Source organism: Haliotis rufescens, unplaced genomic scaffold (genome assembly GCF_023055435.1).
Source record: "Haliotis rufescens isolate VD_foot unplaced genomic scaffold, xgHalRufe1.0.p SCAF_7, whole genome shotgun sequence".
In the NCBI taxonomy this organism is placed as follows: domain Eukaryota; kingdom Metazoa; phylum Mollusca; class Gastropoda; order Lepetellida; family Haliotidae; genus Haliotis; species Haliotis rufescens.
The window spans coordinates 8,897,194-8,912,686 of record NW_025964361.1 but is presented as its reverse complement, the minus strand read 5'-3'; the positions used below and the strand labels follow the sequence as shown (position 1 = coordinate 8,912,686).

General features: G+C 41.3%; 3 protein-coding genes across 4 annotated transcripts in view; 2 read left to right on the top strand and 1 right to left on the bottom strand.

The window, feature by feature from the left end:
* The window catches only part of LOC124144451 (ubinuclein-1-like), a 45,860-nt gene extending 45,047 nt beyond the window's left edge, over window positions 1-813 (bottom strand). For both annotated transcript variants that reach the window (XM_046513852.2, XM_046513853.2), the window contains exon 1: window positions 550-813. In XM_046513852.2, the coding sequence (XP_046369808.2) occupies window positions 550-714 (165 nt within the window). In that variant the 5' untranslated portion in view covers window positions 715-813. The remainder of the gene's footprint in view (window positions 1-549) is intronic.
* Window positions 814-1,016: 203 nt separating this feature from the next.
* Window positions 1,017-15,493, top strand: LOC124144452. Its single transcript, XM_046513855.2, has 2 exons — window positions 1,017-1,172; window positions 11,221-15,493. Exon 2 carries the CDS (start codon window positions 11,267-11,269, stop codon window positions 14,711-14,713), a length of 3,447 nt encoding a protein of 1,148 aa, XP_046369811.2. The 5' UTR covers window positions 1,017-1,172; window positions 11,221-11,266; the 3' UTR covers window positions 14,714-15,493.
* On the top strand, window positions 3,696-6,977 carry LOC124144453. Its single transcript, XM_046513856.2, has 2 exons — window positions 3,696-3,756; window positions 4,700-6,977. Exon 2 carries the CDS (start codon window positions 4,747-4,749, stop codon window positions 6,742-6,744), a length of 1,998 nt encoding a protein of 665 aa, XP_046369812.1. The 5' UTR covers window positions 3,696-3,756; window positions 4,700-4,746; the 3' UTR covers window positions 6,745-6,977.

Genomic DNA, 15,493 nt, shown 5'->3' with positions numbered 1-15,493 from the left:
CGAAATGTGCATGCGTGTCCTAGCTCGGGCCCAACATGGCAGTCGACAAATAACCTGCCCTGTGGGTTATGCTTAGCTTCACAATTTAACAATTTTTCAATAAAAATACGCACATCTCGATGAAAAGACGTCTCAAAATTTGACTCGTCCAAAAGTTACGATTTAGCATATACCGATGCTGTTATAAAAGTGACAGTGTGACCAGTGGAGGGAGTGTGGGAGAGCGTTAAGTTGTAAAATTTTCCCAGACTGTTGTAGTTGAGGGTTGGTGGTTCAAAATGGCGAAGCATAGTATCTGCCTGTTTTCTATGCAACTTGAGAACATTATCGCTCCTACTAGCCGAGGTTCGGCCATTTTCAAGCACATTTTATCATCCAATTCATGAACAGGGATAGAAAATGTCGACTTACAACATGACAGGGGATGGACGGAATTCCCTACGAAACATGTAAGATTGAAGGTACATGCATACAGTACAATATACCAATTGAAAGGACAGAGAATACACTATAACTTGCGACATTTTGGTGTAGTTTAGATGAACTTACCACAGCATTTTTCACTAATTCGGTATAGGAAAACTCAGGGCAAGTCGTCTCGGTCGAATCAGTTAGTGTCAGCGAGAAACGATCTGCTGGCGGGTACGACAATTTCTTCTTCGGCTTTTGTGTTGGTGTAATCGTCTTAAACTCCAATCTTTTTGGCTCGGCCATTTCGAAAAATGATAAACTCCATCGATTTGGTCGTTTTTCCTGTGAATTATTGAGTCCAGACTTCACAAAAATGCCAAATCTGCCGCCATTTTGTCACATACGTGACGTCAGATCTGACTGACCTTCTCAGCTGTGAAGAGTCATGGGCGAGTCTATATACCGAAGGGATAAGTATTGGGGATGATAACGTTTACCATCTGCCATACTTGTCTAACACATCTGATAACTTTATTTTATAATTGGAATACCTTAAAACATAATTATTGAAAGCGTATTTTGATCTCTTACAGACGTTACTCAATTCATCGACTGCTTCAATAAAATGCCACAAAACACCACCCCTCAGCCTTGAGAATCGTCTTGTCCCAGAGGAATCCCCAATACGGAAGCGCGACAACATGGAGGAAACAAGCTGTTTGTGACTTTGTGGGGATTTGTTGTTGTTACTGCCATATCAGGTGAGACACGATATTGCAGTGGTCGTAATTTATTAAATAAACACACCAATTAGATAATGGCATTTCTCTTGAATGAAATACGTTCGTGTTTATGCGAGTAATGACACAGATTGTGTGTGATGGAAAGGCTCTCCATCTTGAGGACGAACTATATAGTGGCAACAAGGCAGTGTATAGATTACCACGATGTAGAAATGTTATGATTTTTGTGTTTTGGCGATCATGACAATGAAATTGTTCATTATGGTCTCAAAACATTTTGTATACAAGAGCATGACGGCTCTGATGAAGTAATAGATTTATCATGAGAAAAAAGTCTGCCCTGACCAGGGTTGAAATGTGCGAACAAAATAATGGGTTTCTGATCACCTACATTCTTACCAGGAGTCCCCTATACTTGTCATAAGGTAAACTAGGTTCATTCGGTCATGCTTGGTTGATTGTGTGTCATCGAACCCTGACGGATGTTGTTCATTATAACAATCACTGGTTTGTCTGGTCCAGACTTGGTTATATACAGCCTGCTATTTTTGGAGTTGGTACATTGCTGGAAGCGGTGTTACGAAACAAACAAACAAATGTCACACTGTGTCAGCTCATGTAGAAGGAATGCCTGAAGTGATGCAGTTCTTAGACTTAACCCTTTATGAGTCATTCACAGCCACTAGTCCATTGGTCCAAGACATGTGAAATTCTAGGGTGACAAGTTGTTTTCTCCTCAAATTATTAACCATAATACACTTTTTCAAAACAAGAGTTATGTACTTTTTAGATATGACCAGTGATGTCTATCTCTGATATATATTCAACAAACTTAATAAATTGCCAAATATTTGTTTTTGTAGATTTCGCCTTCTCTTGCATGTCCACACTGGTCTATCGGGAGATTTACCTAGACCTGTTCAGTGGTCGATATTTGGCCCCATGTCTGCAGCAAATGTCATTGAAATGTCCAATTCATGTTATGATCAATAGTAATGACATTTCTTATGGCTTTTCGGGACTTGTATTAAACTGACTAATTAGGTAAAATAGTGGTTTTTACTCAAACAGCCTGCCAAGGTTTTGAAATCTTGGTATGTCCCTGAATATAATCCAAAAATTATGCAAATTTGTGGTTAATGATAATCATGATAACAACTATAAGTAGTAGTTTCAAGAAGGCATCAAAAGGCTTTTTAAAATAAAATCTTGTTTTTTTGTCATGATGTGTTTTTGCCGTTAAAAATTGCAACCTTTTCAAATTTTATCTTAAATTTTATTTTTTTGCACAGGGCTCCCAACTTCTTGCAAGTCAAAGTATGTCACAAATCAGACATCGCCTCTTCATACAGTGAGCGAAAAGGGCTGTGGGCAAAAGAGATCATATACTAATGTCATGGTATAGATTATTTCAAGAGGTGCTCATTCGATAAAGCTAATGTCTTGATTACCAATTACCTTGGTCAAGAGATGTTCTGATTTGAAAGCTATTTTCAAAGAGGGGAAGTAGGCTGTATTTTAAAGTAAAGTGCTGCTGTTGAGGAGGCTGTCACCCATTGCATGACTGATGATGTGTGTGTGGCCTTGTTAGTCAGCATCATCATTTGTGGATCCTGATCAAGATCTTTTTTGTCAATTTACTTTCCTGTGATAGATTTGTTAACTACTTAAGAAATAAAAAAGTCCCAACTTTGCACATGCTACATGTAATGGTGAAATGATACATGGTACATGTAATGGTGAAATGATACATGGTACATGTAATAGTGAAATGATAATGCTACATGTAATGGTGAAATGAGACATGGTACATGTAATAGTGAAATGATAATGGTACATGTAATAGTGAAATGATAATGGTACATGTTATGGTGAAATGATAATGGTACATGTTATGGTGAAATGATACATGGTACATGTTATGGTGAAATGATACATGGAAACTCCGAGGCAAGATACATAGATAAGATTTAAGATACATAGAGGCCACAAAAAAAAACAACCAAAATACATATTTTGTACATATCGAAATATAAGCCCTATTTTGCTATCTGTGATCCGTCTTGTTTACATGTCGTAGAGGGACTGAAAATGCTTTGTCAGTTGCTATTGCCAGTGACGGCTGAATTGACTGTCAAGTAAGTTACATGTTATTTCTTTAAAATTAAATAACTTTTCAGTTCATGACCTTTGTGTTCATTCTTGTGCATTAACATGATTAAGATGCCTATCGTATTGTGACAGTGTAACGAGACATGTATGATGTCGTGGCCTTCCGTATCTTTGCGCCCCTACCTGCATGCACTGCCCAGTCAGTTTTGAAGCAAAGTCAGCTGGCCTCATCTAACAACTGCACCCTTTGTATGCATTTCAGTAAAGCTTGATGGATTGAACGGAACATTATGGGGATTTTCCTGACCATCACTTAAGAGGATTGGGGGCAAGGATGGCCCAGTCGTCTAAGGCGCCACAATTCACTATGCAGAGTTGCGTCCCTTGTGCATGCAGAAACCTATGAAAGTGGGTTGGAATCCCAGTTTGGCGCGATTATGTTTCTAGGTTTGTCAGGACCATACCCTTGAACGTGGATTTCACCAAAGCGGTAAACGTCTTAGCCTTGCATCACTTTTGGCTTTCCTACGACAAAAGGGTCACTCACTCGCAGTGATGTAACTGGAATACTGTTCAAAGCGGCATTAAACCAAACTTATTCACCTGTAAGCAGATCAAGTTTGTCAAGGCATTAATTTAATCATTATGTTTAATAAACAGAAAACAAGGATATTCTCCTCCCAAATGGGCCCCAGGATGACTCGGATGGTGTTAATAATAATCACCATGAACATGATGAATATGATAGTTACATGCAGTGATTGGAAAAATCATGCACAATTTACGCACAATTTCAAAATTATAAAAAGTACAGTAAGGGGTCTGCATGCGCAGTAGATTTCTTCCATTCGCCACCAAGTTTACATTGAATGACCATGATGACAAATCACAGTTAAATTTCATCATCACAAATCAAATCGCCAATATGCCACCATTTATGTTTACCATCCTGCCTAGCAACCAGTTAATGCCTAGGACTAAATATCACTAACGTTCTTCGTTTACATATTTTATCGGGATACGCTCTGCTTTTGTTCAGTGCCTGCCATTTGATGATTCTAGTTAAGTTTTGACAACTTCAATTGTTGTTTTTAAATTTTTCTCATGCGTATTTATATGAAAGCAATTTAGGATAATTTGGGTTATGGTGTTTTATATTGTGCGAATGTTTTTCAAATGCACACCTTATTTGGAGCTCTGCCAGTATCTCGTGTAATGTAAGACGACCATCATAATTTGTATCAGGTGTTCTCAACGTGTGGCCTGGCTGACGTGTCAGTGTGTGTCATCACGCCCCATCAGTGTGAATTGGTGCTCATGCACTCAACCGTTAGAGTGCCTGTTCCAGATGATGTTGATTATTTACAGGCTGCTAGATAACACTGGAATATTTGCTGACTGCAAATTAAATGACTTTCACTCTTGTTTGTCAGATCCACAGTGCCTGAAATAGAGGGTGGTGCAGCCAGAGTCACTCGTCATGTCTTTGCTACCCAAAGTCATCACTGTGACACCACAGAGGCAAAGTGTGGAATTACATAAGCGGTCGTTTCACATGGACAGGGGGAAAATTGTCTGCAATGGTTGCGGAGGACACTTTCCTAATCTGGTTCTGTTTGAGAACCACACCCATGGAGCAGACCAGAAAGCCAACAATATGCCGTCGCGTAAAAGTGGCCCGAAATCCGACCATAAGACCTTCAACACAATGAGTGAAGACGAGATGATGGAGGCCTTTCATAAGATGCCAGAGTTGGAAGGATGCTGGTACAAGCAGGGACAGTACCATTGCCTTATGTGTGGGAAGGGTTTTCCAAACCCTTACATCCTTTTCAGTCACAAGATCCTTCATCCAGAAGGCATGAGGCCCATGAAGAAGGTTAAGGCAGATGACTCTGACGAATTCGTAACCAACACCACAAAAGAATCTTGGGCCAGAAACCAGAACACTGGTGATAACTGTCAGCTTAATGTGATCGTCCCAGAGGTGTTTAAGGAAAGAAGAGATAGCTGTTCAGATGACTCTGATGATGCCAAGGGTGATGTGACCAAGACGATCCTCAAGGTTACAAATGACGGTGAGGATGAAGTACATGCCTCCACGCCCGTCAGATTTGCTAGCGACAGTGATGAGGATGAGGATGCTGACGATGTACAGAGTCTGATGCAGGTGCCGTGGATGCCTATGAAGAAACTAAAGGAGATGAACTCTGGGAACAATAAGGCCAAGAGTAAAAAAACCTATTTCTACAAAATGTACGGAGCTGGTAAAGGGAGGTCAACGTATGTTAAGTCCAAGCCGCTTTCTGAACACATTGTCATGGTGGAACCGAGTAAGAAAAATGAGCCAGTTACAGGAGGTGACAGGCGGAGACAGAGACAAAAGACCAACCCAGGATGTGAGAAGGGCTTGTTGTTCACAGATCTGGATGATGACAAAATGATGAAAGCTTTTCACTCCCTACCGGGATTACGGGATTGTACAGTGACAAGTCCTGGTAAATTTAGGTGTGACAAGTGTTCCAGAACATATGAGAACCCCTACCTTCTGTTCACTCATAGATTGACCCACAAGGAGGTTCTTGAGAACCAGGTGATGGATTCCTCAACAGGAGACTCTGCAAATGCTAATCCAAAGTTGGTGTTCTATAGTCTACCAGGGCTCAATGAATGTAAAGTGGTCAATGGCAAGTATCAGTGCGATATCTGTCCAGCAGTCTGTGACAATCCATATTTGCTCTTCACACATAAGATGTCCCATGACACTGAGGTGAAAAGAAAACAGAACAAAGACTTGAACGAGAAACTCAAAAGTTCCGCATTTGGAAACGTGTTTGGACAGAATTTCCTGGACAAATGTAAAATAATGAATGGAAAATATTATTGCGACGAGTGCCCTAAACTTTATTCCAGCCCTTACCTTCTGTTGAATCACAAACTTTATCATGAGAAATACATGTACGTGGCTAAGACGTGTGATGCACAGGTAGGCACAACAGACGAGGAGGAAGAGGACAGTATGTGCTTTGAATGTAACTTGTGTCAGGTCAAGTTTGACACCATGGACGGACTTGCGGATCACATTGAAGCTCATGCAGCTGATACACAAGCTGGTGCAAGTTGCACCTTGTCTGAAAGTGCTCTTGCTGATGTCAGCAAGGCTTCTACATCTGCCTGCAGCACTGAAATGGTTGATGATACAATAGCTGTGAAAGTCAAGATGGAACCAATCACAGACTATGTGGGTGATACCCTGGAACCACAACTTGAATCATCGGGACTTGACCCAAGTGTTAGAATCAAACAGGAACCAGAACCTTCCAATCTTCCTCAGCATTCCATAGAAGACAGGATGCGGACTGGTGAGGTGGATGTGCCATTTGAGGACAAGCTGTTTCTGAAGAGATCCATGCTTAGTCCAGTTGTTCGGCTCAAGAGAATTAAGATTGAACCAAATGACGTTTACATTATGAAATAAGATATTTGAGTTCTATTCTTTTTGTTAATGCAGTGTGTGAAATAAATGAAATATGCACAAGCCTCCAGATCTAGCTTCAGCCAAATTATTAGTGCTCAGTCATACTTTACACAATCATCAGGATTTTCATCCCCACCATCATGCTACAAAACACCCCAACATTTTTTTTTGCCTTAAGTACCTTCAGACGTACAAAATCACTGAGTGTTCTCTTCTGTCTTTACGCACTTGAACATGTTGAAGAAAAATACAATATTCCTAGTCCAACAAAACATTCATGATCATGTGAATCGTCTCCTCGTAAGTTAATGTACCAATACACAGTTGCACTATATGAAAATAAAAACTTGTATGTAAATCTAATTATAAATTTATTGTGGTCTTATGTTACAATGACTATACACACAAAACGGAAACAGAAGCATAAACTAGGAAACGTCAAAGCCAGAGAATAATCTGTCTTGATTGAAAGTTAAGTGGATATCAATCTCATAAACATCAAATCTTAGTTTTTCGCTACCGCTGAACAAAGATCTGAGGACATCCCATTATGGGTCACCTCAGAACAACCTTTCATCCGACCAATCAGAGCGTCGCTTACCAGATCATGAAAGTGACGGTCGGAATGTTATTTCTAATCATGCAACCTCGAAAACTTTAACACGAGGTATTCCGAACAATAGTTACGGGCTTAACGACTGAATCCATATAATCTAGACCATCTATTAGCCATTCCAGAATGTTCTTTTGTTCAGGTTTCAATTTTTTCTATCGAGAATTTGTCAAATTATGTTTCGAAGCGTAGTTGCCAATTTGAAATTAGTAACGTAAAGCACGAGGAAGCTGCCTTCTGATTGGCTAATGTCGACTTCTTGTCATTCATTCCATTGGTCGGTCAAAGATTGCGCAAGGTCGGTCTGACGTGACCCGTAATAGGATGTCATCAGATCTTTGTTTAGCGGTTGTGAGAACTAAAATCTGATTTTAATGTGATTGAGTGGATGTTCAATCATGCATTGCCACCATGGCGATAACAAGTTTGTACACCAGTGCATTGGTCTGGTGGAACAAGAAAACATTTGGCATTTATTAACACCATTGGTCATATCCATTTAGTCGACAGCTCATTTCAGACTCGTGGTTTTGTAAAATAACTATGTTTGGGGATAAAACAACAAGTCTGTCTGTTCTCGGATTAGTGGCCAAGTTTATTCCTTGCTTCAGTTAGATTTCCAAGACATTTAGCCTGATATTCTCAGGCAGTTGCCTCAGCAGATTTGGATAATATTGGCCATTAATGGTCTGACCTCAGGGTCGCCTTGCCAGCTGATGGAACAGACTTTGTCTTTTTCTTCAGAGGAGACGTTAGAAATTTCCACTGCTCTGACGGTTGTTTGGTCTCTGGAATATAGTGGTGAACCTTCGAATTATCCATGGTTACAAATCACTCCACAAAATCAGATAGTTTTGCTTCTAACCAACATTAATTCTCAGAGATGATGAACCTTGAGCGTCTCTGATCAGTACTCAAGCATGCTAAAACCTTTGCCATGCCCAGTTCAGTCCTCAGAATGTTTTCAACTTTCCTTTGAGAGATGCCTACTGCTTTGGCAATGTGACACGTGGTGAGTGGTTGATCATCCATGATCATGTGTATTTTATCAACATTTTCCTACGTTATGTCAACTGAAGGTCGTCCGGATCTTGGATCCTCTTTGAGGCTCTCTTTTCCCCTCTTGAACTCTGCAGCCAAGCTCTTTACAGTGGCAAAGGAAAAAACTTCATCGCCTAAAACTGACCCTATGTCCACAGGGATGTCTGTTGGAGTTAGCCCTTACATTTGGAGATACTTGATAATAGCGTGGAAGCCAACATTGTCTTTTCAGCAATGGAGAATGCCTTGTGACATGCTGCCTTGTTGTGTATTTGATTCAAATGCAGCACGTTAGTATGATGATGATGATGATGATGATGATGATGACATAGTTTCAGGTAATGCATCTCTTGTCATGTTTGCAGGCAACCAATATGTAGCTGGTGTGAGAATGTATTGGCCTTGGCGTTTCCAGGGATAGGCACTTTTGGTCATATCCAACTAATTTACAGCTTATTTCAGAAAGTTGATGTAAAGTTACTAGATTTTAGGACAGAATAACTAGTCCCCTCATCATTTCAAGATTTTCACTAATCTCAGACTTAATGGACTCGAAGCTGTGTCTAACCCTGGTTTATGTCCTTCATGGAATGCAGGCCCAGTTCCATAAAGCAATCTTAGCGCTAAGACGATTGTAACTCTCATACTTGATCATAGATTTACGACAGTCATTGCCGTTTGATCGCTTTGTGTATTCAAAACATCTTTGCTCCTTTGGATCCAGCCTCTTGGGTATCTGTGGGTGAACTTTTTGCAAACATAATTCTTAGAATGCTGTTTCAGGTGACTCTAATTTGCCTCTGTGCATGTGATGCCCCAATTGTGTCACATATAGCATTAGCTCACAACAGCAATACGTGTGGATGTTACAGTAAGAGAGACGTTGGACTTAGTTGCAATTGTTTCACTGCTGTAGAGGTCACTGACATTTGATGCCGGTGTTCGATCAGTAGGTCTGTAATGACGTACCAGTATGTATGCTGAACAATCTCATTAAAATCAGACCTCAGTTCTCGCTACCGCTAAACAAAGATCTGAGGACATCCCATTAGGGGTCACCTCAGAACGACCTTTCATCCGACCAATCAGAGCATCGCTTACTAGATTATGAAAGTGACAGTCGGAATGTGATTTCTAATCATGCAACCTCAAAAACTTGAACTCCGAACGATAATTACGGGTTTAACCACTGAATCCATAGAATCTAGACCATCTGTTAGCCATTCCAGAATGTTCTTTTGTTCAGGTTTCAAATTTGAAATTGAGAATTTGTCAAAATATGTTTCGAAGCTCAGTCGCCAATTTGAAATTAGTGCCGGTCAAAGTTCCAGCAAGGTCGGTCTGATTTTAATGAGATTGTATGCTGAAAAGGCTCTGGGTTATTACACACAGTCATATGATATTGTTTTGTGCATTTTCTTCATGCATATTTGTATGCAAGCAATTGAAACTAATTGGGCTCATGTGCTCTTTTGTAGCATTAGATAGTTTATTTGGAGCTCTTCAAGTATCCCCTGCATTTTGTAAGAAGACTATCATAATTAGTATCAAGTGTTCACAATGTGTGATCTGGCCGACTGTGTCATCAGGCCCCATCCGTGTGAATTGATGCCTGTTCCAGATTTGATTATTACAGGCTGCCAGATATGACTAGAATAACAGGGACCACCTCCGTGGTCTAGTGGTAGAGTGTCCGCCTGGAGAGCGGAAGGTCCTGGGTTCGATCCCCGACCACGTCATATCAAAAGACGTTAAAAGATGGTACTTGTTACCCTGTCTGGCGCTCGGCATTAAGGGGCTAAAACAAGGACTGGTCGGCTCGGAGTCAGTATACTGTGTCTGAGTGGGGTATTCATGTTAAACTGCGGTATGGTATCTCAGTGAGCTAGCACTATTAATCGGCATCAGTCCGGACTAGTACAAGCAGCCACACAAACACACACACATACATGCACGTCGCTATATAAGTACAATAATCTTGGACGCGACGTTAAACCCCATTTCACCTAACCTCACTAGAATAACTGCTGACTGTGATATTAAATGACTTTCTCTTACTTGGGTTTATGATTACAGTGTCAACCCCTAGAACATATTTGCATATTTGTGTCATGTGAACTACTACTCAGATTTTGGGGGATTCTATTTTTCGGAGTCACTTGTCATGCTTGTCAGGTGAGGTGAAATGGGGTTTAACATCGCCTCCAAGATTATTTCACTTATATAGCGACGTGCATGTACGTGTGTCTGTTTGTGTGGCTGCTTGTACTAGTCCAGACTGATGCCGATTTATAGTGCTAGCTCACTAAGATACTATGCCGCAGTTTAACATTGATACCCTACTCAGACACAGTATACTGACTCCGAGCCGACCAGTCCTTGTTTTAGGCCCTTAATGCCGAGCGCCAGACAGGGTAACAACAAGTACCGTCTTTTAACATCTTTTGGTATGACGCAGTCGGGGATCAAGCCCCAGACCTTCCGCTCTCCGGGTGGACGCTCTACCACTAGACCACGGAGGTGTTCCATTCTTGTCAGAGTCAGACCTATGTTTTTATTAATCAATGACTAAATCACATAACCTCATTGAGATAATTGCTTGAGAGAATATATACTTTATTAACTTCAAAATCTCTTGGAGTTTATTATCTTAGTACTATATCATTGACATGCATGCTAAGATAACATGTAGTTTTCTTCTTGCCCAAAGGGGATTTAGATAAGACACATTTCCGAAAACCAGAAGCTCTATTGGTGTGAGTATTGCCTGCATGATATCTGTAGCCAGTGATAGTAACATCTGTATAACTCTTGTTTGTCAGATCCACAGTCCCTAAAATAGAGGTGGTGCTGCCAGATTCACTCGTCATGTCTTTGGAATCAAACATCATCACTGGCACTCCAAGGATGCAAACTGCGGAAAAACACAAGCAACCTTTTCACATGGATGGGAAGAAAATTGTCTGCAATGTTTGCGGAGAACACTTTACTAATCTGGTTCTGTTTGGAAACCATACTCATGGAACAGACCAGAAAGCCAGCATTGTGCCATCAGATAAAAGTTGTCCGAAATCCGACCATAAGACCTTCAACACAATGAGTGAAGATGAGATGATAGAGGCGTTTCATAAGATGCCAGAATTGGAAGGATGCTGGATCAACAATGGAAGGTACATTTGCAATATGTGTGGGAAGAGTTGTCCAAACCCTTACGTCCTCTTCAGTCATAAGATCATTCATCCAGAAGACATGACACCGATGGTAAAAGGTAAGGAGACAGACTCTCAGCAAACTCTAGGGGTTGCAACCCAGACCAAAATAGAATTGGGGTATGGAAACCGTAACAGAAAACTGGACAAGAACATCAGAATTGACAGTGATGATGATGATAGTGTGAGTGGTGATGCTGATGATGACAATGTTCAGAAGCCGATGCACCTGATGAGGAGGCCTTTGAAGAAACTTAAGGAGATGAACACTGGGAACAGTAATGCCAAGAGTCAGAAAACTCTTCTGTACAAAAATCTAATATCTTATGACAGGGGGTCAACGTTTCTGAAGTCCAAGTCCATTGCCAAGGAACCAGGGAAGAAAAGTAAACCAGCTACTGGAGGTGACAGGAGGACAGGTCTCAGACTTTCATCTGATAGTGAGGATGAAGTATATGACTCAACAACCATTACCAGTGACGATGATGTCAATGGAGACAATTCTCTGAACCTGCAGGGTAGGCCGAATCAGCACCTGGACACTACTAAGTACAAGAAAAAGGAAACCAATTTGTACCAATCTTTAATAGCTGTTAAGGGATGGCCATTTGTCAAAGCCAAGAAGCCGCCTTTTGAATACTGTGGCAACATGTTTGGACATAATTTTTTGGACAAATGTAAAATATTTAACGGAAGATATTACTGTGATGAATGCCCCAGACTCTATTCCAGCCCTTACCTTCTGTTGAATCACAAACTTTATCATGCGAAATGCAAGTGTTTGACTCAGAGATGTCATGCACTAAACGGCACAACACACAAAAGGGAAGAGTCACATGAAGACACAACAGACGAGGTAGAAGAGGCACAAGTAAGCACAACAGACGAGGAGGAAGAGGCACAAGTAAGCACAACGGACAAGATGGAAGAGTCACACAAAGACACAACAGACGAGGAGGAAGAGTCACACGAAGACACAACAGACAAGGAGGAAGAGGCACAAGTAAGCACAACGGACAAGATGGAAGAGACACATGAAGGCACAACAGACGAGGAGGAAGAGGACAGCATGTGCTTTGAATGTAACTTGTGTCAGGTCAAGTTTGATACCACAGATGGACTTGCGGATCACATTGAAGCTCATGCAGCTGATACACAAGCTGGTGCAAGTTGCACCTTGTCTGGAAGTGCTCTTGCTGATGTCAGCAAGGCTTCTACATCTGCCTGCAGCACTGAACTGGTTGATGATACAATAGCTGTGAAAGTCAAGAAGGAACCAGTCACAGACTATGTGGGTGATACCCTGGAACCACAACTTGAACCATCGGGACTTGACCCAAGTGTTAGAATCAAACAGGAACCAGAACCTTCCAATCTTCCTCAGCATTCCATAGAAGACAGGATGCGGACTAGTGAGGTGGATGTGCCATTTGAGGACAAGCTGTTTCTGAAGAGATCCATGCTTAGTCCAGTTGTTCGGCTTAAGAGAATTAAGATCATTCATCCAGAAGACATGACACCGATGGTAAAAGGTAAGGAGACAGACTCTCAGCAAACTCTAGGGGTTGCAACCCAGACCAAAATAGAATTGGGATGTGGAAACAGTAACAGAAAACTGGACAAGAACATCAGAATTGACAGTGATGATGATGATAGTGAGAGTGGTGATGCTGCTGCTGCTGCTGATGATAATGATAATGAGAGTGGTGATGCTGCTGCTGCTGCTGTTGATAATGAGAGTGGTGATGCTGCTGCTGATGATGATGATAGTGAGAGTAGTGATGCTGCTGCTGATGATGATGATGATGATGACAATGTTCAGAAGCCAATGCACCTGATGAGGAGGCCTGTGAAGAAACTTAAGGAGATGAACACTGGGAACAGTAATGCCAAGAGTCAGAAAACCCTTCTGTACACAACGTTAATATCTGATGACAGGGGGTCAACGTTTTTGAAGTCCAAGTCCATTGCCAAGGAACCGGGGAAGAAAAGTAAACCAGCTACTGGAGGTGACAGGAGGACAGGTCTCAGACTTTCATCTGACAGTGAGGATGAAGTATATAACTCAACACCCATTACCAGTGACGATGATGTCAATGGAGACAATTCTCTGAACCTGCAGGGAAGGCCGACTCAGAACCTGGACATTACTAAGTACAAGAAAAAGGAAACCAATGTGTATAAATCGTTAATAGCTGTTGAGGGAGGGTCATTTGTCAAAGCCAAGAAGTCGCCTCTTGAATACTGTGGCAACATGTTTGGACATAATTTTTTGGACAAATGTAAAATTTTGAATGGAAGATATTACTGTGATGAATGCCCCAGACTCTATTCCAGCCCTTACCTTCTGTGGAATCACAAACTTTATCATGCGAAATGCAAGTGTTTGACTCAGAGATGTCATGCACAAACCGGCACAACACACAAAAAGGAAGAGTCACACGAAGACACAACAGACAAGGAGGAAGAGGCACAAGTAAGCACAACGGACAAGATGGAAGAGTCACACGAAGACACAACAGACGAGGAGGAAGAGTCACACGAAGACACAACAGGCGAGGAGAAAGAGGCCCAAGTAAGCACAACGGACAAGATGGAAGAGACACATGAAGGCACAGCAGACGAGGAGGAAGAGGACAGCATGTGCTTTGAATGTAACTTGTGTCAGGTCAAGTTTGACACCACAGATGGACTTGCGGATCACATTGAAGCTCATGCAGCTGATACACAAGCTGGTGCAAGTTGCACCTTGTCTGAAAGTGCTCTTGCTGATGTCAGCAAGGCTTCTACATCTGCCTGCAGCACTGAAATGGTTGATGATACAATAGCTGTGAAAGTCAAGATGGAACCAATCACAGACTATGCGGCTGACAGAAACACCCTGGAACCACAACTTGAACCATCGGGACTTGACCCAAGTGTTAGAATCAAACAGGAACCAGAACCTTCCAATCTTCCTCAGCATTCCATAGAAGACAGGATGCAGACTGGTGAGGTGGATGTGCCATTTGAGGACAAGCTGTTTCTGAAGAGATCCATGCTTAGTCCAGTTGTTCGGCTCAAGAGAATTAAGATTGAACCAAATGACGTTTTCATTATGAAATAAGATGTTTCAATGCTATTCTTATTGTAAAGTGTGTGAAGTGGAACATACAAGCCTAAAATCTAGCATCAGCCAAATTATTTGAGCCCAATCAAACTTTACACCATCATAATAATTAGGCCGTACTCAATGAAATATTACATTGTCATCTCTGCCCATCCTGTAGAACAAAAGTGTGTCTCTTTGGCAGGGTGTTTAATTAAGGCACAAAAATATGGCCAACCATCATTGATGAGAAAGGTTTACATACTGGTCCAAGTTGTTTTACACACTTGCGTATTTAGCATAAGTGCCAATCTCTATAGTCTTAAACAAATGTTAATGAAGTTATAAACATGTGAAAGAGGACTGGTGGTGAAGATTACATCTGGCCTGAGACTGCTTTTGACAAGTGTAAGTTAGAAATGTATTGAGATACTTTCGAGGGATCGTTACATGTTCGAATTACAGTTTACTCACCATCACACACGAAGTGACATGACGTTTCATGTTTTGTGTGTGCTGTATGGACTGCTCTAAAATGGCACTTTACATTAGAGAATGTCAGTGTCCCCTGCCATGATAAAGCCAGAATATTGCTAAAAGCAGCATACAACTTTACACATTCGATACTGTGATAATGTGCTATCTGGCTACTATTCCATTCTTTTTATGCATTAGGGGCACGGGTGGCCCAGTCGTCTAAGACGCTGCGATTCGCTGTGCAGAGTTGCGACCATTAGGCACGCCAAAAACCAATGATTGTGGGTTTAAAATTGTGTGTTTCTAGGTTTGTCAGCACCA

Excerpts from the sequence above, each read along its gene's own strand:
- LOC124144453 (XM_046513856.2), top strand. The coding sequence starts at position 4,747 with ATGTCTTTGCTACCCAAAGTCATCACTGTGACACCACAGAGGCAAAGT.
- LOC124144452 (XM_046513855.2), top strand. The coding sequence starts at position 11,267 with ATGTCTTTGGAATCAAACATCATCACTGGCACTCCAAGGATGCAAACT.